Source organism: Carica papaya, chromosome 1, assembly GCF_054855325.1.
Source record: "Carica papaya isolate Zhongbai chromosome 1, ASM5485532v1, whole genome shotgun sequence".
NCBI classification, from domain to species: Eukaryota; Viridiplantae; Streptophyta; class Magnoliopsida; order Brassicales; family Caricaceae; genus Carica; species Carica papaya.
Genome location: NC_142309.1, coordinates 19,195,182 through 19,218,853, shown reverse-complemented (window position 1 = coordinate 19,218,853; position 23,672 = coordinate 19,195,182). Strand labels below are relative to the sequence as shown.

Sequence of the window (23,672 nt, the reverse complement as noted above, 5' to 3'; positions counted from 1 at the left end):
TTAATCAGTAATTGGATGGATATATTTTAAATTTTATTAAATTTAATAAAATTTTGAATGCGTTATTTAATTCATGTGTGTTCGATTATTATAATTTATATAAGAGTGTCATTACTTAGTAATTAAAATAAATGCGAATTTGCAAATAAACTTGCATAAATTTTCTACGTTATTTTTTAATTTTCTTTTTGTTCCGTTTGTTGTCGTAATTGCTATCTAATATGTATTTAATTTTTTTATTTATTTAATACATAAAAATATTTTTATATTTTAAATAAACGTATATTTCATTTGTAAAATTAGATAAATCAATTAATAATAACATGGTAGTAAAAATTGATAATGAAATAAAAATTTTAAATATTATTTTTGTATTTTTTAAATTTCTTATATTTAATTATTTTAAAAATTATTATTTTTACATATTTTTATAGATAAATGTATAAATATATGTCTATTAATTGAAAAAGCAAAAAGAAAAAGAAAAAGAAAAACTTTCTTCTTATAGTAAACATTATTAATACATACAATTTTAAAATTTGTCTTTTTAACTATTTCAAAATTAACATATTTACTTTGTAGCCGAAGAAAAATATTACAGATTATATTAATTAAAACTGCCCATGGCAAAATTAACATTTTTTTTTAAAAAAAAATAATAATTCAAAATAAAAAAGAAACAGTAGGATGTGCGAGCCTTGTTTTTTCTTTTTCCTAAAAAAAATTTTAGAGAAATAAATTTACACTTCTTCCAAAACAGTTTAGCCTTGCCGCATCTTCGAGTCCAAAATCACCACCCACACCGAGTCACCGACAATTTATAACTGCCGTTAACAGTTAACACCACCATCTCTCTCTTCGTCTCCCATTATTTTATAATAAAAATTCACACAGACGATGGGGATCAATTGGTAAGCCAATGAGGAGGTCATTGCGGAGAATCATTGATTGTTTTAGTAACAGCGATGGCAATAGAACTGCGAGGAAACAAGGTATCATTTCTCACAATTTTATTGCTTGATTCTATGCTTAATTACAATTTAATTGATTAGATTAACGATCAGAACAAGCAAATCTTTATTTGATTCTCCAATTTCTGATAGCTTCCTTTGACACGACACAAACAGCAGGTTTTTCCTCTCTTTTTTTTTTTTTTTTGCGGGGGCAAGTTCATTGTTGTGAAATAGACTGATTAAAGCTGATTGAGCCTAAATTAGTTTGGTTTTGTAAATAACTTGTTCAGGGGGGATTTGCATTTAATACTTTAGTAAAATTAGATTATGTTTTTTGGGTGAAATGTTCTTTTTTGGAGGAAAATATTTTATGAAATTTGCGGTTAATAAATCACGACTTTAATAATGATTGCTTTGGCTAAAACCCAATTAAGAGAGTTTTTCGCCAAAAAACTGAAGTTCAAGAAGTCCATACAAGAGTTAGGATTTAATTTATTTTTTTGGTCTCTCTTTTATGATTTTTTAATAATACCATTGGCATGGTAATGCTCTTCACAATTTTTTCTCAGGCATAAAGAAGGCAGATCAAGATATTCATTGTGGACAACACGCTCCAAAAAATAACAATTGCCACAAGATGGCATTTCAAGGAGTTCGATTGCATATTCATGATCGTTATGTATGACATACTTATTCAACCCACTTTTGTGTTTCTTGAATGGGATATTGTAGAAGGATTGTGGAATGAATTTTTTGGTGTATTCAGATCATATTTAATTTCAAAGTATGTGCAGGTGGTGATGGACAATGGCATACTTCAAGTAACATTATCAAGACCAGGAGGTATTGTAACTGGAATCAGGTACGGTGGGATCGACAATTTACTGGAAGTTCGTAACAAGGAAACTAATAGAGGGTATGTAGTATCGGCTGTTTTAACTTTGTTCTTGTTATTTTTAGCACCGTGCCTACCATGCTGTTATTGATTGAAAAAATGATCATAATGTTGTTGTTTTAACCAATTCATGCTGAGACTTTAAAAAAAAAATCCTGTCATTCCAGCAGGAAACTGACACTACTTTTTCAAATTGATTATCTAGGTACTGGGACCTTCACTGGAATGAACCAGGAGGCAAAGGAATATTTGATGTGTATGCATGTTCCTTATCTGTTTCTTGACTAGTGAGCAATGATAAAATTTTACACTGATAGTGGTCTCAAAATGGAAAATTTCTTCTTATGCGGCTTTAGGGATGTTTAAGAACATATCGCTTGATATATATATCGCGGTTGTGTCAGTGTTTTTAATTTATTTCCCTTTCCTTTTAGAAAGAGGGAATGTCCAAAATGGATCTTGAATCACAGATCCTGCATTTCTTTTGATGAAGGTGAGATCATATAAAATGTCCAAAATTCATATTCTTGAAGATTTTCAGTAATTGCTGCACGTATTTCAGTTTTGAGATATTCTTCTTATACTTTAAAATAAAAGCGTACTAAAGATTCAGAATAGAATTTTTTCGCATTATTTTTTACCTTTAATATCTTTTTTAAATATGTGATGCTTTGTACAACACTTTCTTGGCTACTTTTTACCTTGTGTCAGTTCCTCAATAATAATTTTTCGTTTATATGCTCAAGTCTCCAGTTTCTCTTTTAGTTTCCCTAAATTTCTGAATAACAAGTTTTCTCAACAATTACACAAGATTAATGGTAGATATCATCATGTATCCTCTTTGCTAATAGGAAAATGAGTATGTAGCAAGTAATGGAGTTATTGCACAAATGCCAATATGTGAAGCAAGAACTGTTGGCTTGCAGGATTCATGGAACAAGTTTTAGGGTTATAATTGAAAATGAAGAACAAGTCGAGCTTTCCTTCTCAAGAATGTGGGATCCCTCCCTTGAGGGAAAGTTTGTTCCCTTGAGCATAGATAAGAGGTTCTCGCTTCGACTCCAAGATGTGTACTTTAGAACACAAATTTAACTATCATACTGGTGACAAAAGTTATTTTTATTATATTTCTTGCAGATTTATAATGCTTCGGGGTTCTTCAGGCTTCTACTCTTATGCCATTTATGAGCACCTGGAGGAGTGGCCTGGGTTTGAAATTGGAGAAACAAGGATTGCTTTCAAACTTAGAAAAGACAAGTAAACATCTTCGACAGATTAATTGTCAGTATCGCAATTAGTAGAAATCACTGATTGAAAAATGACTTGTTAACTGATGGTTTAATACTTTTTTTGGTCACTAATCCAATTGCATAAGAAACTTTTAAAACTGCAAATCTGTATTGGACAAAATCAGCAAAAATGAGTATTAGTTTTTTTGAGAGAATGAAAATGAGTATGCAGTGGCTTGAAATGTGTCAACCCTGTTTAAACACCAATTGCAACTGCATAAGTTTATGCAGGTTTCAAGTGATAAAAAAGTTGCCCCTTTTATTGACACAATCATATACAAAAAATTGTATGATGGCTGAAGGTTTATACTGATAATTTCTCGATTTTCAGAACATATTTACATCCATGGATCAATGAGATCATAGTTAATTTTGAGGTGAAAGTGTAACTTTATTTTTTCTTTCTTGTTAACATCACTTTTATTATCAATTTTATGTTCATGATGATAATCAAAGACAAAAATGAAGTTGGGGTCCGGTTCTCGTTGTTATCTGAAAGCAAGAAAGTCTCTAGCTCGAGCATAGTAGCTTCTCAGTTGTCCCCCTCATGGGATTGTCTTCAGGGGATATTCCCTGTTTCAAGCTCTACAAGGGCCAGGAAAAAAAGCAAGAAAGTCTGATATCACCAAAGATACAGTTGAGAAATTTTCTTCCAATCGTTAAACATTTAAGTGATTAAGTGTCTTTGAAATGTAGATTTCGCTACATGGCTATAGCAGATAATAGGCAAAGATACATGCCTCTTCCGGATGACCTTTCAAAGGAAAGATGCCAGACACTGGACTATCCAGAAGCTGCCCTACTTGTACATCCAACTGATCCACAGCTCCAGGGAGAGGTATCTCTTCTTTATTTATTCCTGTCTCTTATTTTTATAAGGAACTGTCCTCCAGTGTCATTAATAAGACTCCTTTCTTCCAACTTTTATCCTTGCGCATATTGACTCCATTGCACCAGGTCAAACAAGCACTAGAACTTCTCTACTCTAACTTATATCAAGCTACATTAATTCATTTGTTCCATGGACAAGAATACCCTTCTTATTTTGGTCAGAGTTCATCTTAAACAAAGTCTGCTTGTGCCCTTTAGTCATACTTTCTTGAATTAATTAAGTGGAGAGCAGATTCTTTCTCTTCTATATACAAGGAATTGAGTATGCAAGAAGTCATTTTCTTTTATGGTTTCTGGATTTCCAGGTGGATGATAAATACCAATATTCTTGTGAGAACAAAGATCTCCGGGTACATGGATGGATATGCTTTGACCCGCCGATAGGGTTCTGGCAGATTACACCCAGTGATGAATTTCGATCTGGTGGACCACTCAAGCAGAACCTGTCCTCACATGTGGGACCTACCACCCTTGCTGTAAGAGACCGATGTAGGAACATTTTATTTTAAGAATACTTGGGAAGCTGGTACCATTAACCTTATAAATTGCATTTGCAAGTGACAACTTCTGACTACATTGACTTCCAGTCTTATGGTATTGGCAGATGTTTCTTAGTGCTCATTATGCTGGAAAATATATGATGCCACATTTCAAGCATGGTGAACCATGGAAGAAAGTGTTTGGCCCGGTCTTCATTTACCTAAATTCTGCAGCTAATAGGAATGATCCATTTCTGCTTTGGGAGGATGCAAAAATGCAGGTTTTATTGAAGGAAATTGCATGTACTTTTTGTGTGCAACATAGGTTGTATAATTGACTATTACATTTTCTATGACAAATGATCATATGCACTGATCTACAGATGACGATTGAAGTGGAAAGCTGGCCATACAATTTTCCAGCATCTGAGGACTACCAAAAGTCAGAACAGCGGGGTAATCTCAGTGGTAGATTCCTAGTTTATGATAGGTATGTAAGATACATGCAACATATTTCTGGAGAAACAACATTTTTACTTACAAGAAAGCAATTTGCTAAAAGCACTGAAATGAACCTAAATACATGATGAGGAATTTTTATACCTGGATATGCAAGATTTATGCAAGGACTCAGACAAAATAGTGTTTCCTATGGTATAATTTCACTTGCTTTAATCATCTTAGGTACTCCAAATTTGTGTTCAGAGAGACAAGGATAATTCAATCTCACTACCATCTGGTTTTCCATCTAACAACTACACTCATATGCAAAGATTCCTTTTCTCACCAATTTTGCTTTCAGATACTACTACCATTAGCTTTCCTGTCGCTATCTTCATCATCTCAGGGCAGGCTTTCTTTGTTTAGTCTTTCTTAAGCTCATTTTGATGCATTGGCACGTCAGGCGCTTTATTGTTATTTTTTAAATTTTCTAATGTTTCTTTTTTCAGGTATTTTATTTGTATTTGGGGATTCTGGTCCTTGTTTGGATTAAGGCATTTTTATTAGTAGTATATTACCTGATGTTCTTTTTAAAGTAAAAATAAAAAGTAATATCTGCCGTCAAAGTCTAATGTGGAGATTTTCTTTGAGTAACTGTATAATTATCTTTGATGTCTAGATATCATCATCTGCCTGTTCTGTTTCATGCACGGTATAGGTGAATTTGATAAAAGTGTCTGTGGCTTCTATATGTAGGTATATTTGCAGTGAATATATATTAGGACAGGGTGCTTATGTGGGATTGGCACCCCCAGGAGATGTTGGGTCGTGGCAAATGGAAAGCAAGGTAACTTTTATGTGGCAAGCACAGGCTTGTTGGTGAAGTGAGGAGTCACGTTTTGGTTCTATTATGACTCAATAATCTTTTGTTAGCTGTTAATTCGGTACTAATAAACGATGTCCCCATATTTTTGGTTGCAAAAATTTTATTTACTTAAGAATTCTGTTTTCTATTTTAGAGAGGTTTCCTATCATTAAGCAGGAAGTATATATAATGTAGAAGTCCTGATTACTGAAAAACTGGAATATAATTTCAATCAATTATCCATCAAATTCTTCATCTCTGTTATCTGTTCTCTCTTTTTCTGTCTCTCTTATTTACTGTTCCCTCTGCTATCACTGCTCAAAATTCTCTCTTATTCACCTAGTAACCAACTAATAATCCTCTATACAATTTCATGACAAGGGTGACATGTTAGTCAGGACTAGGAACAAAGCCTTTGATTTAGTTTCTCTCTTCTTTTTCAATCTAGTAGTTGCATGTAGAAGCATCTGTCCTCTGAAAGTACTCAAGACCTAGCAGATGCAGAAAAGATAATTGAAATGTGAAAAAACTATAACAGATGCTTACTTACACTTCGGATGCTTCCGATATTTGTTTCTGCAAAGTCTTGATAGAAGTAATTTACTAATGTCTTTCTGATGAGGGTGCTACGTTAATGTTCTTGTGCAATGGTATATTTGAAAAGAAAACACTAAAATCTACTATGGAATTGCAACTGTCTAATCTAATCAAATTGCATATGAGGAAGGTGGATGGAAATAAGTATTGTTTAAGGCTCACTAATAATGGGAGTTAGGACTGAGAATGATGACTTTATTGTAGCTTTCTCTCTTGTTTGCTGAAGTTGGTAGTTGCATATTTTTCATATAGTGTATTTTTTTTTTTCGATAACTATGCAAGCACCCAGTCCTCTGAAAGTACTCAAAATCTAGCGGACCCAGAAAAGATATTTTAAATGTGAAAAGAAAGATCTACTCTTACTCTTGGCAAGCTTCCAACAAGATTTGTTTCCTAAATCTAGATAGAAGTAATCGTTTTTTTTTTTTTTATTTCTCTCGGTTATATATAGTCAATAAGTCGGTTATTATTCCCTTGTAGAACTACCAATTCTGGTCTAGAGCAGATGAGAATGGATTTTTCTGCATAAAAAATATACGAACTGGTGACTATAACCTTTATGCATGGATCCCTGGTTTTATTGGAGATTACTGCAATAATGTTATCATTACGATTACCTCAGGTATGTTTCCTTTAACTTGGACAGAGAATTTTACTTCTTTTTTTGGTGGCAAAAGTTTGATCTCTTTATGGAAATTACATGTAATGTAGGCTGTAACATTGAAATTGGTGATATCGTGTACGAGCCTCCAAGAGATGGGCCCACATTATGGGAAATAGGCTTCCCTGATCGTACTGCCGCAAAGTTTTATATTCCCGATCCTGATCCAATGCATGTAAATAAACTTTTCATCAATCATCCTGACAGGTAACCCTCTTCCCCGTTTGAGTTACTTTGCATAGTACCAAATATTAGGATGGTAACAACCACCTATCTTTTGTTCTTAGGAGAATTTTTTGGGTTGTAACGTGAAACCTAGTCTTAATCTATTTTGAGAGAAAAATATCTTGGACAAACCCTTATTCTATGGCGGGCCTTTCTTCATGTTATATATTTTCCTAGCGTTCACTTTGATTTGAGGCCCTGTGTAAATGCTTCCTCATGATTTTGAGGTTTGATCATTAGAGGATATTGGTGTTTTCCTTCTACTGGCAGGTTTAGGCAGTATGGATTGTGGAAAAGATATGCACAATTGTATCCTCATGAAGACTTGGTTTATACAGTTGGTGTTAGTGACTACAGAAAAGATTGGTTCTTTGCTCAGGTTGTCAGGTAAAGTTTCTCAGAGGATTGTTTAGTTTGTCCAAAGTGGTAAGTAATTATCCACCGTTTGAAAATAATTTACTGAATATTCACTTGATGAAAGTAAACATGCATTACTATCAATATTGTCATTGTTTCAGATACTAAAAACAGTGCAATGAGAATTAGTAGTACTCTGTGAGGATATGATGCTATTATTGCCCTACCAATTCATGGTTACATCGTGCAGTATACTATTCATCATTTTGATCTCATGCCAAACCAACTGCATTAGGTTTTTAGACTGAGGAGAACATATTCAATTGATTGCTAGTCTTTCATTCTTAACAACAAGTCTCATCACCTTGGTTAATGATTGATCAAATTAAAAGCTTAAGCATCGAATTGAAGCACGTCTTTCACATTGAAAAGATTTTTGGCATTTCAGGAAGAAAGAAGATGGTACATATCAAGGAACTACATGGCAAATTAAGTTCAAACTGGACAATGTAGACAAGAGAGCAACATACAAATTGAGAGTGGCAATTGCATCTGCTACTCTAGCCGAATTGCAGGTAAAAGAACTTCACATTTGATCAATTCGCTGTAAGTATATGACAAGAAAGGAAAGGCCAATATGTTCCTCGATGCATTACAGTTTTTGTTTCTTCCTTTTCTCTTTCAGGTTCGAGTTAACAACCCCAAATCAAGCCGTCCTCTATTTTCAACAGGATTGATAGGGAGGGACAATGCAATTGCAAGACATGGATGTCATGGGATCTACGTGTTATATTCTGTGAGCATACCTGGTATTCAGCTTGTTGTTGGAGAGAATACCATATTCCTAAAACAGCCAAGATGCACCAGCCCGTTTCAAGGAATTATGTATGACTATATCCGTTTAGAAGAACCCCCGGCTTCTGAGTACTCGAAGGAAGCTTCATGTTCTTCAGAGTAAATACTTTTACCATGCATAATTACCAGTATTTGAAATGTTAATTGTCAATTATAGGGATGTTAGTTGCCATTTATAAGACTGAATATATAAGTAGTAGCTGTATCCTTCAAATAAAAACTATCTGCGATTGTATGTATAGAAATAGATGGTCTATATACACATATATACAAGATGGCTGTAATAAAGAGTATAAAGCACGGGTGTGTCAATTCGCCCGTCAGAAACTCCTCAAAGTACTGTGGCCAGGTGATTGTCCAAATTGTACTCTCTAGCTCATTCATATGGTTTATAGCCTCCAAAATAGGAAACTAGTTTGTCACATGTGAAATCAATTAGAATTATATTGATTTTTGATTCAAATTTTAGATTTGGCGAATACCATAATAGATGTTTTTTTAATAATTTATTTTTTGTGAGATTTATTCAATTATATTATAAATATGTGTAAAGCAGATAAAAATCAATTCTAAAAAACCAGAAAAATTTCTTGGTGAGATTTTGCAAACAAATCTTTAAAAGTACGATAGCAGAAGATCGTTTACTTGTTCTGCCGCATCGGTACGAGATTTAAGATAGAAAACATGATCAAATAATTAAAAACAAATGTATGCGGACATCAGTATGAGATTTAAGAGAACATGGTCGTGAAGATCCTTCAATGATACAAGACAGTGTATAAAGTGTTTTGCATCTGAAAATAATCCTTTCATGGCGGAGATTAAATCCGAGGAAAAAGAAAAACAGAGAGATTTACAGGAATGATAAAATTAAAATAATTAATTTTCCTTTTCCACTGGCTGCTCCACGTGGCGGCTCTTGCGTACCTTTATCTAACGACACCAAACAGTATTAGCGACCAAGTAAAGACATTGCAAATTATATCTACTGATATATATATATATATGTATGTATGTATATATGCATACATAATGAAAAAATTAAAAAAAGAAAAAAAGAAGGAGAGAATGCTTTCTCTCCAGTTCAAGTAAACTAATAAGCCAAACAGGCTCTTCTTATATATGCCATTTTCATGATTTATTGCAGATGCATACACACAAAGTAATCGTCAATACAAGTTCTGCGGTTTAGGAAACCAGAGCCTCAACATGGCACCTCTTGGAGTGCTACTCTACGTTCAGGATAGCCATGTATGTAATTATTCAATATATAATTTATATGTATATTTACTCCGTTCATTTTAAACTTATTTTAGTATTTCTTGTGGGTAAGGTGACGATGGACAACGGTATGCTCCAAGTCACGTTATCAAAGCCGGAGGGGATCGTTACCGGAATACAATACAATGGTCTGGACAACTTGCTTGAAGTTCTTAACGATGAATCTAACAGAGGGTATTGCTATCATTATTTTTATATAATAATTAGTTTGAAAATTATGAGACCTGATTATGTTTCTTCTCCTATTAATCTTTCCCTTCTGTTTTATAAGCCTGATATTTGACTCGACATGCTGCTAAATTCTAAATTAAAAACATGAAAATAGTAATCAAATTCAAATGAAATTTTTTCTTAAAAAATTATGAGAAAATTTTAAGAAACATAATATTTAGTTACCCTGCATTACTATTTCCTTTTTTTTTTTTTTTTTTTTTAAAGATTGTTGATTCAAAGTAAATTTAGACAATGTAGATACTGGGACCTTGTTTGGAGTGCACCAGGAAGCACAGGAACAACTGGAATATTTGATGTGTAAGATCTGTTTTTCTAACCAACAATTTTTTTACCCTTCTTGATTTGTGCTTAAATTTTGGATTTTGGATGGAGTAATTTTACTTCAAGAAAGACAGAAATTTTTAGGAATAGATCCTTTGAATGATGAACAAATATAGATACGTTTGTTTGCATAAAATAGGGTGTATTGCTACTTACTGTAGGAAATGTGAATTAACATGAACTGATTATACAGGATTAAGGGAACAGAATTCAAGATTATTGTGGAAGATGAGGAACAAGTTGAAATTTCCTTCACAAGAACCTGGTATCCCTCCCTTGAAGGAAAAGCTGTTCCACTAAACATAGACAAAAGGTTCTTTAACAAAATGCTGATATGCAACATTTATACGCGTATTATACATATATATATAATTAATAAAATTTCGAATCGTAACTTTTTTTATAAGTGAAAATTTGATTAATATTTCTGATTATAAGTCTTTCTTGTAGGTTTATAATGCTTCGTGGTTCCTCCGGCTTCTACTCCTACGCCATTTACGAGCACTTGCAGGACTGGCCTGCTTTCAACCTTGCTGAAACCAGAATTGCCTTCAAACTTAGAAAAGAAAAGTACAATTTCTTCCATTTCTTTCTAGGCTAAACAATGATTAATTTGAATAAAATTTTCTAGCAATTAATAAGCCATTTATAACAACCACAATGCTTTTCAGTGAAGTAAAAATTAACAGAGAAGCAAGGTTTCTCTTATATTTCATTCCCAAAATTTTAAAACTTATTTAACAATAAGAAAAAAAATACAGTAAAAATGATGATGAATTTTTTAAAAAAAAAATTAAAATATTATTATTATCAGAGTCTTTCAAAAAATTATTTTGTGGGTTATGATTATTCTATAAATATGTAATTTCTAAATATTTTTAGGTAAATAAACATATATGAATTTACTGCTGACTTGTGTTTATGGTGAAAAGCTTTCACTATATGGCTGTAGCAGACAACAGACAGAGATTCATGCCCTTGCCTGAAGATAGATTACCAGGCAGAGGTCAAGCACTGGCTTACCCAGAAGCTGTCCTTCTAGTTAATCCTGTTGAGCCTGAGTTCGAAGGAGAGGTATATAATCTTTCAATTTTGATCAGTTTTTTACAAAGACAAAAAAATCTTCTTAATCAATATTAACTAATACAAAAAATTAGTTAATGGGTATTTCAAGAACATAACCAATATTAACTAATACAAAAATTTAATTAATGGGTATTTCAAGAATATAAGTTAATTTAGAAATCTTTATGGATATAAATGATATATTTGCAAATGAACCCCAGGTAGATGACAAGTACCAATATTCTTGTGAAAATAAAGATATTCTAGTTCATGGATGGATATCTACCGACCAGCAAATGGGGTTTTGGCTAATCACACCAAGCAATGAGTTTCGATCTGGAGGGCCAGTTAAACAAAATCTAACTTCTCATGTCGGTCCAACTGCTCTTGCCGTAAGTTGATATCGAATATATACACACACATATACACATATATATAGGTATGTAAGAGTAGTAGGCATTAACAATATATGATGTATGATCAGGTGTTTCTCAGTGCTCATTATTCAGGGGAGGAACTGGTGCCAAAATTTACTACTGGTGAAATGTGGAAGAAAGTTTTTGGTCCTGTCTTTATCTATCTCAATTCCGCTATGAATGGTGATGACCCTCTTACTTTATGGGAAGATGCCAAACAGCAGGTTTAATTTGTTTTCACTTAAAAAAAGATCATGTGAATTCTCAAACACAGATTTATATAACTATATGGAACAATCCATAATATACATATATATATATATATATATTATACTTCAAAAAACATAATGTAGATTGATTTTCAGATGATTGTTGAAGTTCAAAGTTGGCCTTATACTTTCCCAGCTTCTGAAGATTTCCTAAAGTCAGATCAGAGGGGCAATGTGAATGGCAGATTCCTCGTCCGTGACAGGTTTGTACATGTGAAAAATGAACTCTGATAATTCTAATTAATTTGGTTTCAAATTTGAATTTTATCTGGTTCGTGTCATTTTCTTAATCAGATTATGCTAAACCAAAATAAAATAAAACTTTGGTAATTGCAATTTTCAGGTATGTTAAAGATGATTATATACCAGCGAGTGGTGCTTATATTGGCTTGGCTCCACCAGGAGATGCCGGATCTTGGCAAAGAGAATGCAAGGTGATCGTTGTAACTTTAGTCCTTGTAATTTAACAATCTTTCGGGCTCAAAACCACTTTGTTTTACAAAAAAAAAAAAAAAAACTTTTTTATTTCATATGAAATTTAGTAAATTGTGTATATTTTGATATGGGACTGGAGTTTCACATATGTCTATAATTATTTTATGTTATTGATAATTTTAAATTATTAATCCAGCTTGTTAGCTTTTTGTTTTTTTTTTATTTGTAATATATTTTTCAGGACTATCAATTTTGGAGTAGAGCTGACGAAGATGGCTATTTTTCCATTAATAACATACGTCTTGGTGACTATAATCTTTATGCTTGGGTTCCTGGATTTGTTGGAGATTACAAATATGATGCTATCTTCAACGTAACTCCAAGTATTACGTCTTAAAATTATCTAAACCTAGTCCATATATATTGTCTACTGTAAAAATGTTTTGTTTTGCTAATACAAATTAAAATGTATAGGTTGTGATATTGACATGGGTGATCTTGTTTACGAGCCTCCGAGAAATGGACCAACTCTATGGGAAATAGGCGTTCCTGATCGTTCTGCGGCAGAGTTCTACATTCCTGATCCAAATACGAAATATATTAATAAACTTTTTGTTAACCATCCAGATAGGTTGGTTTTTTAAATTATTATTTGAACGGAGACGATACTATTAATTAAATTTTGTATTAATGCTGTAAAAAAGTAATTGTTAACTATGTTTGATGCATGCTGTATTGAATAATATAGATTTTACAGTGTAAAAAATAATTGATTTTTGTTTCTTCTGCTTGCAGGTTCAGGCAATATGGGTTATGGGAAAGATATGCAGAAGAATATCCAGATACAGATTTGGTCTACACGGTTGGCACTAGTGACTATACTAAAGATTGGTTCTTCGTACAGGTCAACAGGTGCTAATTTTTTTTTTTGTTTGTCTTTAAATTGTATTATACATTAACTGGCTGTAAATTAATATAAGACTTTGGGTTGTGATTGCAGGAAGATGGAGAACAACACATATCAAGGAACAACATGGCAAATTAGATTTAAACTTGATGTTGTGGATGAAAGCAGTGGGTATAAATTGAGAATCGCAATAGCATCCGCCACATTAGCGGAACTTCAAGTTAAGTTTTATTTATTTTTATTTTGTTTTAAAGTAACACTTAGAATTTGAGTTTGAATTTCATCGAATGATTTAAGGTACGCGTCAACGATCAAAGTGGAAAGCCAATATTTTCAAGCGGATTGATAGGGAGAGATAATTCAATTGCAAGACATGGAGTTCATGGTCTTTATTGGTTGTTCAATGTGGATGTAGCAGGTACTTGGCTTGTTAATGGTGATAATACAGTCTTCTTAACACAACCCAGAAATACAAGTCCTTTTCAAGGCATCATGTACGACTACATTCGATTTGAAGGTCCTTCCTCTTTTTATCTGAATAATTTAAGTAGCAATAAGGAGAGTTCGGTTCACTGATTATTTAGATATAACTAGTTTTTCTTAAATTATAGATTATGTAATTAATTTTTCTAAAAAAATTATTTATGTACTAATCAATTAATATAAATTAGATTTATGATAATCAGAATTTGTGTATTATACTTAAATTTCTATGAATAAAATTTCAGATAGGTGGTCTAGATTTTAAGATGAAACAGAACAGGAAGAAGTTCGGACTTTATAATATAATATATATAATTTTGTGGAAAAAAAAAAAAAAAAAAAAAAAAAAGAGAGGACAAATTTAAATTAATTTCGGTATATAATTTTTTTATTTTTAAATAATTTTAATTTAAAAAATTACAATCAAATATATTTTTAATTTATAATATAATTTTAAAGTATAAGTAAATTAAATATAATTATTTTATATTTTTCACTGTTATAATTTTTTAAAATAAATATATTTTATAAATTAATTATATTTACAAACTATTCAGTCATAACTTATTTTATGATGCAATTGGTGGAAAGATATTATAAGAACGAGTAATGCAAGATAGTATATTATTATAATAACTAAGTTTCTCTAGTTCAGATAACTAGGAGGGGGGGGGAATTAAAAATCTGATCTATATTTTTAATATAAAAAAATAGTTTACATATCTGCATTTAGTTCCAAGATCTTACACGATTAATTTATAGTTGTTTTTCTACCCGTAATTTTTCGCTTTTAAGAACGACGATTAACTTTTCTGTTTAAATTCCAATTTACGAATTTTAGCTTTTAATTTTATTATATTATTTCCTAAAAAATAATTAAAAAGCTACATTGGTCAAGTTGAATCTCAAAGTAAATTTAATTTTGTCATATTTAGTAGTATTTATATTTGGATTTACAAATTTAGAAAGTCGCAATTATACTTAAAAACAGAATTCTACGTAGCTGAATTTAATTTATTCATTTCAGTGGGTTCGTAATTAATTGTCTCCGAGTAAAACCCTAATAAATTTCCAAAAAAATCCGAAATAAAACGCTTTCAAGCAATTGAATTAATGGAGGATTCGAAATTTGAAATTGAGTGGAAATCAAATCTCTACATTTTAGTAATGGATTGAAATTGAGAAAAGAAATTCCTATTTAAACTGTATATACTTACTAATTTTCTAAAGAAGAAAATTCATTAAAACAGAAACTAACATGTCACAATATATTAACTGTTTAATTAATATAAAAAGTTTACAAAAACTAAAATTCTATTACAATATTATAAGTGTAATGTATTAATCAAGCCTTGTACTTTCTAATTTCTTTTTTTTAAAAAAAAAAAAGCAATAAAGTTAAAATCATTCAATAAAAAATATATTAAAATTAAAATTATTTCTAAAAGAGTTGTAGTAAGATTATAACAATAAGAAAACCAAATTTAGAAAAATTAATAAAACAAAAACAAGGCTTAGTTTCTAGCCCAAGAAAGGTAGGACTGAAAAATCTCCTTCGTCGTTGAACCTTTCCTTGGTCAAGATTATAAGGTAAGAAATAAACACAAGTCCTTCCCTGTCACCTTCTACTCTTTCCACTTTTTAATTTACCCTCTATAAATTCATAACTTTTTAATTCTGATCTCTCTCTCTCTCTCTCTCTACACATTGCAGGCCTCTGTAATGGAGACAGGCCGAGCTTCCTTTCACATCTTATCTTTTCCAAGTTCACGTGTTTATACCCGTTTACCCAGATTGTCATCAGGTAAAATAAAATTTTATTTTACCTTTTATAAAAAAAAAAGAAAAAAATTTACTCTCTTTTCTCCTTTTACTAAAATTATGTTTATATATATATATATATATTTTAGTTAATTAATCAATTTAGAATAATGTCATTCCCTTGTCAGGATGTTTTGGAAGGTTGGTTAAGTTTCTCTTGGCGCTAACTTTCTCCCTGGAGATAGCAATAGCCTTGCCAGCATCAACTCTTGAGACACAACTCCGTGATCTTGATCAAAATGTATCTGAATCACTCGAGTCTATTCAGTTTTCTTCTTCTGCTAATTCTCTTATACGTCCTCATATATATACACATATATATTGGTTATACGTATATAGATATATGCATGTACATACATTTATATATATATATATTCATGGAACTGAGATTGTTCTGTTCTGTTAAATTCAAAATATGCAATGTTAATTCAACTCGGAATGTAATGAATGCAGGTGGTTATGGATAACGGAATTCTCCAGGTTACGTTGTCAAAACCAGAAGGAAGTGTCATAGGAATTCGATATAACGGAATCGAAAATTTGCTTGCAGTTCAAAATAAGGAATTCGATCGAGGGTAACTCTCTTATTCTCTGTCAATGTAAAGAAACAATATTAAATAATTCTTTGTTTGCTTGAAGAATTCACAATTCCATTCATACAGGAATCATTCAATTTTCAGTTTTAGATGTAGTCATTATATATATATATATAATTAGTTTCATATATCGTAAGAGACGCTCCTCTCTTCTGTCTTCTTCTTGTTATTTATCATTAGTTTCATGTATACATATCATTAGTTCCACAGTGATTATAATCTATCACCCAATTTCAATTACTTCATATTAACTACGTAAGATTATACTCATTTTAAAAGTAACAAAAATGCCAATGGATGTACTCAACTCATTCTTTTCCGTGCTTTCTTAATTTGTATATTTAGTTACTGGGACCTGGTGTGGAATGCGGCAGGAACGAAAGGAACAAAAGGCAAATTGGACAGGTATATAATCATAACTACATATGCACACGTATATATATATATATATAATCCCAGCTCACTACTGTCCATAATTTATAAAGATTGAAATCATGTTATCAAGTATTATATCACGTTAATTGCTGCAAAGCAGAAAGACAAGAAAAACATGGGTAATTTATATGTTATTTGACTGTAATTATGCTTGAATTTTACAAATTATTAATCGAGAATTTTATGCAGGATTGAGGCAACAGAATTCCGGGTAGTAGTAGAAAATGAGGAACAGATAGAATTATCATTCACCAGGAAGTGGGATCCCTCTTTGGAGGGTAAAATTGTGCCTTTGAATATTGACAAAAGGTAGTTTGAGGATTTTTCTGCGTTAATTTCTCTAAAGTATTTTTCGATTTTAGTGTATCGAACAAAATGATGATTAAGGAGGATCTTTTTCTAGGTTTGTAATGCTTCGTGGTTCCTCAGGGTTCTACACCTATGCCATTTTTGAGCACCTAGAAGGATGGCCTGCTTTAGATATTGACAATATCAGGGTTGCGTTCAAGCTCAATAAGGAAAGGTAAAAAAAAGAAACATCTCGTTTTAAGTCGTTAATAATTTTGTGTTTGTAAGTTATAGATTAATGTACGTGACATCCATAAGAGAGAAAAAATGATACTATATATCTTTAAAAATTTCTACAAATGAGTTCATTATTTATCAGATTTGTAGGTAATACATAATACATAATAAAATCTAATTATAATTGGCAACTTGCAGGTTCCGGTACATGGCTATAGCTGATAACAGGCAAAGATCCATGCCCTTACCCGATGATCGCTCACCCAACAGAAGTCAAGTGTTGGACTACCCAGAAGCAGTTTTACTCGTAGACCCTGTGGAGCCTGAGTTTCGAGGAGAGGTACTTATATTATTTCATAATAATCTTTACTCTAAAAGAAATTAAAAATTTTTATTTCATAATTTTTTCAGTAATAAACACATGAATTTTTATGGTTTTTTCTAGTACAATTTACGTAATTATACAGATGAATGCGTGTGAATTTTTGGAATGTAACTTAATTTTTCCATCTTGGTTCTTTTTCATTTCTAGGTGGATGACAAGTACCAATATTCAAGTGAAAGCAAGGATGTTAAGGTTCATGGCTGGATTGGCACTAAACCCTCTGTGGGATTCTGGCAAATAACTCCTAGCAACGAGTTTCGATCAGCCGGACCCGTAAAACAGTTCCTCACCTCTCATGTTGGACCTACCAATCTCGGAGTAAGCTTAGTTTCTTCCTTTTTCCGTAGCTGGAATCCTTGAATAATACCCTTCAATGGTACTAATTTCAGGCAGTTCAAAATTTTCTTAACAGATATTTCACAGTGTCCATTATTCAGGAGAAGATCTAGTCATAAGATTTGCAGAAAATGAACCATGGAAAAAAGTTTTTGGCCCAGTTTTCATTTATCTGAATTCTTTGTCCGATGAAAATGATCCGCTTTTGCTCTGGAAGGATGCCAATGATCAGGTCTTAGATATTAATTTTTGGCCTTATTTTCATTTATTTGATTTCCATAAGCATAATTGATTAACTTTAAAGTCTTTTTTCATTAAAGAAATGAAACGAATTAGATTACATTTACGATCTTTTCAATTCAGCTGGTGATTGAAGAGGAAAACTGGCCTTATACTTTCCCAGCTTCAGAAGACTTTCCAAGGTCTGATCAACGTGGCAGCGTCAATGGAAGATTACTTGTCCAAGATTGGTATTTGCTTGTTTTTTAGCTTTTTGCATTTGTACCTCTAAATAATTTCCTTCTTAAATACTCGTTATAATACTAATTCTGAATTCATCAGATTCTACGAAATGTATTTTTCTTAAATATGACAAAAATCTTAAATAGTCCCTCTACCTGTCTATGTTTGTTAGCGATAAATGCATACCTACAAATGGTGCTTACGTGGGGTTGGCTCCCCCGGGAGAGATTGGATCGTGGCAAAAAGAATGCAAGGTACTTTCTATTCGTTACGGTTTATGTTCTAAGAAGTTCTAATGTATAATAAGTTCAAAACCTTGGCATTTGAGATTATCACCCTGGGGATATATATTATCGAATCTAAATTTAGCTGAAGTTATAAAATCACACAGAATGTGTCAAATTAATATATTAATCTTGTATACAGGGTTATCAATTTTGGACAACGACGGATAATGATGGTTATTTCAATATTTCAAACATAAGAACAGGAAGTTATAATCTTTATGCTTGGGTCCCTGGTTTTATTGGCGATTACCGCTACGACATCCTCGTTAACATAACAGCAGGTCTGGTTTCTTCCCCCCTGTTCGTGAACTTTTACTTACTTGAAGAAATTGACACCATAATTGTGTGCTATTATTATACAGGTTCTAATATTCATTTGGAAGAACTTATACATGAGCCCCCTCGAGATGGCCCAACATTATGGGAAATAGGTATTCCTGATCGTTCTGCTGCAGAGTTCTATGTTCCCGATCCTAATCCGATGTACTTGAACAAATTGTATATCAATCATCCGGACAGGTTACTTTTTCTTCTGACTTTTTTTTTATAAACTCAAGATTTTTTCTTCTTTGTCGCTTTCTCGGTGAATAGGAACATCCCATTTGGTCATTTATTGACTGTCTTTGAGCTTTCGGAACCTGGACCATCTTCTCATATTGGCAGGTTTAGACAATATGGACTATGGGAAAGATACTCAGAGATTTATCGCAACGAAGATTTGATTTACGATGTTGATGTCAATGACTATAGAAAGGATTGGTTTTTTGCACAAGTCACCAGGTTATATATGTACTTGTTAAGAATTGTTTTTAAAGGGCTAATAAAATGATGTTAATAAACTTCTAAGACAATTTTCTTCTGGATAATAGGAAGAAAGAGAACAACATATATGAAGGAACAACGTGGCAAATCAAGTTTAAACTTGACAGTGTTGATGAAAGTGGAATATATAAACTAAGATTGGCTCTAGCTACTGCTCAAGCTGCTGAATTACAGGTAAGGAACTTTGTGATTTTGGATTAAATTAAGAACAAAACTTAATCTGGCTTTATTTTGTTTTTCAAAGGTTCGGGTTAATGACGATGATTTAGAAAAATCTCCTCTATTTTCGAGTGGAAAAATCGGGAAGGACAATACGATTGCAAGACATGGAATTCATGGTTTGTACTGGGTGTATAACGTGAATGTACCTGGGAGTTTGCTTTTGAATGGCAACAATACAATTTTCCTTACACAACCGCTAAGTACCAGCCGTTTTCAAGGTATCATGTATGATTACATTCGTTTTGAAGAATCTTCTAATTCCAGTTTATTAAAAAATTCTACATGCTTGAGATTTTAAGGGAAGAAGCAATTCTATAATACTTGAAAAAAAATTAAATATCTTTCATTATTATGAAATACAGAGTTTATATATATATATATATTTTCTCTTCTCTACATTGTTTCTTGACTTGCAAGTTTCTCATTACCATGTTAACATTTTGTAATCCTCCGTCATTTTGCAACACAATGCATTAGTAAATATTTAGTTTCTTAAAAAGAGATAATTACTACGTATTGAAGGTATAATTTAATTTTTTAATTTATTTTTAAAAAATACCCCAAACAAATAGATGAGGAGATAAAAATAATATATTATAGTGCTTATTTCTAATATTATTTATACCAAATAAGATTGTAGTTAGTTAAAAATTAAATTTCATTTTTATATTTAGAAATTTTAAATAAATTATTATTATATATTTAAAAATATAATGGTATCAAATCTTTAAATATTTCTTAATTCACGGTCAAGTCGGATCCAATATCCATTGACATTACCAACAGAACAGGCCCTTGGATAAATTGGAGAGCAAATCCAAGGTCCAACTCTTTCTTCCTTAATTCATGCCGTCTCTCGTATATACATATATGTACATATATATATATTTCTAACGTTGGAGTAAATTTAACTCATACAATTTGGTAGAAAATATATATATATATATGGATTGTAATCAGCTTAACTGGATGAAATTATATAAATCATGTTGAAATTTCAATCTACATTTTGTTTATCACAACATAATTGAAATTAGTAATAGTATTTCAAATACACTTTTAAGATAATAAATTACGTCAGAATGTAAATAAATAATCAGCAGGTAAAAAAATTTACTTTTTTTTTTACTTTATATGAAAACCAAAACTTACATTTCTAATATAATAATAGTTGGAATTAAAACACATTAATTCATTGAAAATCACTCTTTAGGAACATCTCATTATGCGGCATCGCAGCTTATTCATTTTAAATTACACGTTAAAATAAAAAGGATCTTTCCAAGAATGACAATATTGAAAATAATCATCCATAAGGTCTAAATCCACCACCATACTTTGACCTAATTTTTTAAATAACATAATTCTTAATCTTCAAGGAGGGTGGATAAAATTTTCCACTTATATAGTCAAATTTACTAAATGAATCTAGTAAAAGTATCCAATTATTTATGTAACACACATATATATATATGAGGGATAATATTAAAAAATTATGTTTATTAGGATACTTAAATGCAGAAGCGAAATAAAAAATTAAAGTTTACATTCCTTACACGATAACTTAAAAATACTTAACAACATTACAGAATTAATTCTTTGAAAGAAATACGAAAACTAAGGAAACAAATAAAAAATAGAAAATATCTAGCATCTACTCGCACTCTTCTTGCAGATCGGGCTCTGAAACCTGATCCTCTTGATCTGAAATAGTTAAATAAAGGATGAGCTATACTAGTTCACTAAGGATATCACACTATATCACCAGCACATAAGCAAATGTTGGTATAAAATTAAAACAATTAATGAAACACTAAATTTAGCAAATTTGTTTATCAATAATAAAATCATTTACCGTTCACTTACCATAGTGGAATTTATGAAAACAACATATAGAGACAATAATACCATACAGATCATAATTTCACGAACAATCAGCAACATAGAACATATCATAAATTCATATCCTTTAACAATAAACTAAATCATAACTGTTTCTCATTTAACCAGTCAACTAGTATTTATGGGGGTTCTTAAGAGTGTATCCGCTACACGTGAACAATTTTCTTTAACAATCTCAATTACAGGGTCGTCTCCATGCCCTATCTCGTATAAGCGTCAAGACATTAAACCTCAATACCTCGTCCGCTATGAGGGTGAAGTGGGCCGTCCTCATACCCCGTCCGGTATGAGTGTCAAATTACCAAGTCACCATACCCCATCCGGTATGAGACAACGTTCACGGTAGGGTTCCCTATGTATCCAGTCCGTCCACCATCTCCCAATATATCCAGTAAGGCTGTCGTCTCATCTATTCATTTAAATCACACAATTTTCTTACCGTTTAACATTTCTCTTTTTCCGATTCAGCGGTAAACACATCAATTAAACATACATGCGTTCAATGCCATAAAATAAATCAGATATCATCATGCATATAAACTGCAAAATCAATTAACAAACAATAGTAGATAATTTCTGATTCTGTCTCCATTAACAATCAGTAATTATTTATGCACATTTATTTAATTCGTACAAAATACCGTACTATTATTTATTTAAACTTCAATTCTATGATAGGAAATAGAGTAAGGAATCCTTACTCGATTTGACGCCGAAAAGCTAAACGGTTTACTGTGCCTACAGGCGGTTCCTAGGTTCCCTAAATTTTTCTCTGGGAACTGAAACGTGCTTATAATACCTACAAATATTTCAAATAAACCCAAAATTAGTCCCAAGGCCCACTCGCCAATATTAAAAATCTGGCACAGCAGCTCCGCCGTGCTCCGGCGACGGCGCAACCGCCCGTGACGGCGGTTTGCCTTGGGTCTGCCGTTTTCGGCTGAATTCGATCGATTTTACATCGATTCCTACGAGTACACACGCTAAATGGCCTCGGTAGGCTAAAAAATATAAAAAATCGAAACTTACCGGTGGCAGGGCTCTCTGGTGCGGCAGCTCCTCCGGCTCACGTTACGATTGGGTGTTTCGTTTCGGTCAACCTGTAGAGAAAAAACGGTGATCATAATAGTGGAAAAATTATGTGAAACGAGAATCGAAAAGGGCCTTATCGGAGGCGGTTTGTGAAATTTTATGCGGCGCCGGCGTTGGACTTCGTCGGTATTTTTCGGCCAATTGGCCGGTCCTTTCACTCCGATTTGGCCATGAGTGAGCTTAAAATTGAATTTTGTATAAAAGAAAAAGTTTTTACTTTTTTTGGCGGTCGGAAATGGTTATCTATACCTATATATTTTTTATCTGGGTCGTCCATCGCGATTAAATAGGAAGTGTTACGTATAATTTACACCTAAATTTGTATGATCCAATGTGTTTGAATTTAATAAGGTATAATTCTTTTTTTAAAAAAATATGAATTCAGATCAAATAAATAGTTCAAATTAGCTTGAATAATCAAGTCGGACTCGGATTGAATAATCAAGCCATTTAAATATGTATTATATCTTAAATTTTTTATATTATTACTAATACATTTACATTTATATTTTATATTAATAATATAATTATATTTATATTAATATAATAAAATAATTATATAATTAAATAATCTACAAATATGATGTAGGAGAAAAAATAAAAAAAAGAAAAGAAATTTAAACCCGCTCAGATTCAAGTCAAGAAGGATTTAAATTTACTCTTCATATGAACATCCTATCAGTAAATAAATATATATGATTAAGACTGACATTTACTTTAACGTTCTGTACAAGTTGGTATATATATATATATATATATATATATATATATATATATATATGTATAAATGGGCTACAGTATTTATCTGCTATCAAACAAAAAATTTTGATGGTTTTTCACGGTTCCTACCTTGCATGAACACACCAGT

The 23,672-nt window shown here is 31.8% G+C and overlaps 3 protein-coding genes across 11 annotated transcripts; all 3 read left to right on the top strand.

The window, feature by feature from the left end:
* The first annotated feature begins 729 nt into the window (after positions 1 to 729).
* On the top strand, positions 730 to 8,976 carry LOC110807303 (uncharacterized). Of its 8 annotated transcripts, none has more exons than XM_022032399.2 (16): positions 736 to 992; positions 1,523 to 1,632; positions 1,748 to 1,869; positions 2,054 to 2,104; positions 2,775 to 2,894; positions 2,986 to 3,105; positions 3,834 to 3,975; positions 4,334 to 4,517; positions 4,616 to 4,788; positions 4,891 to 4,997; positions 5,705 to 5,795; positions 6,891 to 7,032; positions 7,122 to 7,278; positions 7,567 to 7,683; positions 8,102 to 8,228; positions 8,339 to 8,976. In XM_022032399.2, the coding sequence occupies exons 1-16, from the start codon at positions 920 to 922 to the stop codon at positions 8,609 to 8,611; spliced, it is 2,109 nt and encodes a 702-aa protein (XP_021888091.1). In that variant the 5' UTR covers positions 736 to 919; the 3' UTR covers positions 8,612 to 8,976. The 8 variants fall into 8 exon arrangements, with proteins under 8 accessions (XP_088077418.1, XP_088077414.1, XP_021888091.1 ...); XM_022032400.2 differs by having other exon boundaries at positions 737 to 992; positions 4,334 to 4,504; positions 4,633 to 4,788; XM_088221288.1 differs by lacking the exons at positions 8,102 to 8,228; positions 8,339 to 8,976 and having other exon boundaries at positions 735 to 992; positions 7,567 to 7,688.
* A 581-nt stretch (positions 8,977 to 9,557) lies between these two features.
* LOC110825606 (uncharacterized) lies at positions 9,558 to 14,118 on the top strand. Its single transcript, XM_088221287.1, has 15 exons — positions 9,558 to 9,759; positions 9,842 to 9,963; positions 10,261 to 10,320; positions 10,538 to 10,657; positions 10,795 to 10,914; positions 11,277 to 11,418; positions 11,631 to 11,801; positions 11,894 to 12,049; positions 12,191 to 12,297; positions 12,438 to 12,528; positions 12,771 to 12,912; positions 13,004 to 13,160; positions 13,325 to 13,441; positions 13,530 to 13,656; positions 13,734 to 14,118. The coding sequence occupies exons 1-15, from the start codon at positions 9,718 to 9,720 to the stop codon at positions 14,010 to 14,012; spliced, it is 1,953 nt and encodes a 650-aa protein (XP_088077413.1). The 5' UTR covers positions 9,558 to 9,717; the 3' UTR covers positions 14,013 to 14,118.
* Positions 14,119 to 15,431: 1,313 nt separating this feature from the next.
* On the top strand, positions 15,432 to 20,168 carry LOC110825605 (uncharacterized). Of its 2 annotated transcripts, none has more exons than XM_088221286.1 (16): positions 15,432 to 15,509; positions 15,633 to 15,723; positions 15,869 to 15,981; positions 16,194 to 16,315; positions 16,682 to 16,741; positions 16,961 to 17,080; positions 17,175 to 17,294; positions 17,495 to 17,636; positions 17,829 to 17,999; positions 18,094 to 18,249; positions 18,381 to 18,487; positions 18,652 to 18,733; positions 18,906 to 19,285; positions 19,430 to 19,546; positions 19,636 to 19,762; positions 19,833 to 20,168. In XM_088221286.1, the coding sequence occupies exons 2-16, from the start codon at positions 15,642 to 15,644 to the stop codon at positions 20,106 to 20,108; spliced, it is 2,175 nt and encodes a 724-aa protein (XP_088077412.1). In that variant the 5' UTR covers positions 15,432 to 15,509; positions 15,633 to 15,641; the 3' UTR covers positions 20,109 to 20,168. The 2 variants fall into 2 exon arrangements, with proteins under 2 accessions (XP_088077412.1, XP_021911764.2); XM_022056072.2 differs by lacking the exon at positions 15,432 to 15,509 and having other exon boundaries at positions 15,541 to 15,723; positions 18,906 to 19,047; positions 19,129 to 19,285.
* Positions 20,169 to 23,672: the final 3,504 nt, after the last annotated feature.

Bases quoted from the DNA above. Each gene is read 5' to 3' on its own strand.
- LOC110825606 (XM_088221287.1), top strand. From the start codon at position 9,718: ATGGCACCTCTTGGAGTGCTACTCTACGTTCAGGATAGCCAT. The intron at 9,760-9,841 runs GTATGTAATTAT...CTTGTGGGTAAG, and splicing joins TCTACGTTCAGGATAGCCAT to GTGACGATGGACAACGGTAT. The intron at 10,658-10,794 runs GTTCTTTAACAA...TCTTTCTTGTAG, and splicing joins CCACTAAACATAGACAAAAG to GTTTATAATGCTTCGTGGTT.
- LOC110825605 (XM_088221286.1), top strand. From the start codon at position 15,642: ATGGAGACAGGCCGAGCTTCCTTTCACATCTTATCTTTTCCAAGTTCA. The intron at 16,742-16,960 runs GTATATAATCAT...AATTTTATGCAG, and splicing joins ACAAAAGGCAAATTGGACAG to GATTGAGGCAACAGAATTCC. The intron at 19,763-19,832 runs GTAAGGAACTTT...TGTTTTTCAAAG, and splicing joins CTCAAGCTGCTGAATTACAG to GTTCGGGTTAATGACGATGA.
- LOC110807303 (XM_022032399.2), top strand. From the start codon at position 920: ATGAGGAGGTCATTGCGGAGAATCATTGATTGTTTTAGTAACAGCGAT. The intron at 993-1,522 runs GTATCATTTCTC...ATTTTTTCTCAG, and splicing joins TAGAACTGCGAGGAAACAAG to GCATAAAGAAGGCAGATCAA. The intron at 1,870-2,053 runs GTATGTAGTATC...TTGATTATCTAG, and splicing joins AACAAGGAAACTAATAGAGG to GTACTGGGACCTTCACTGGA.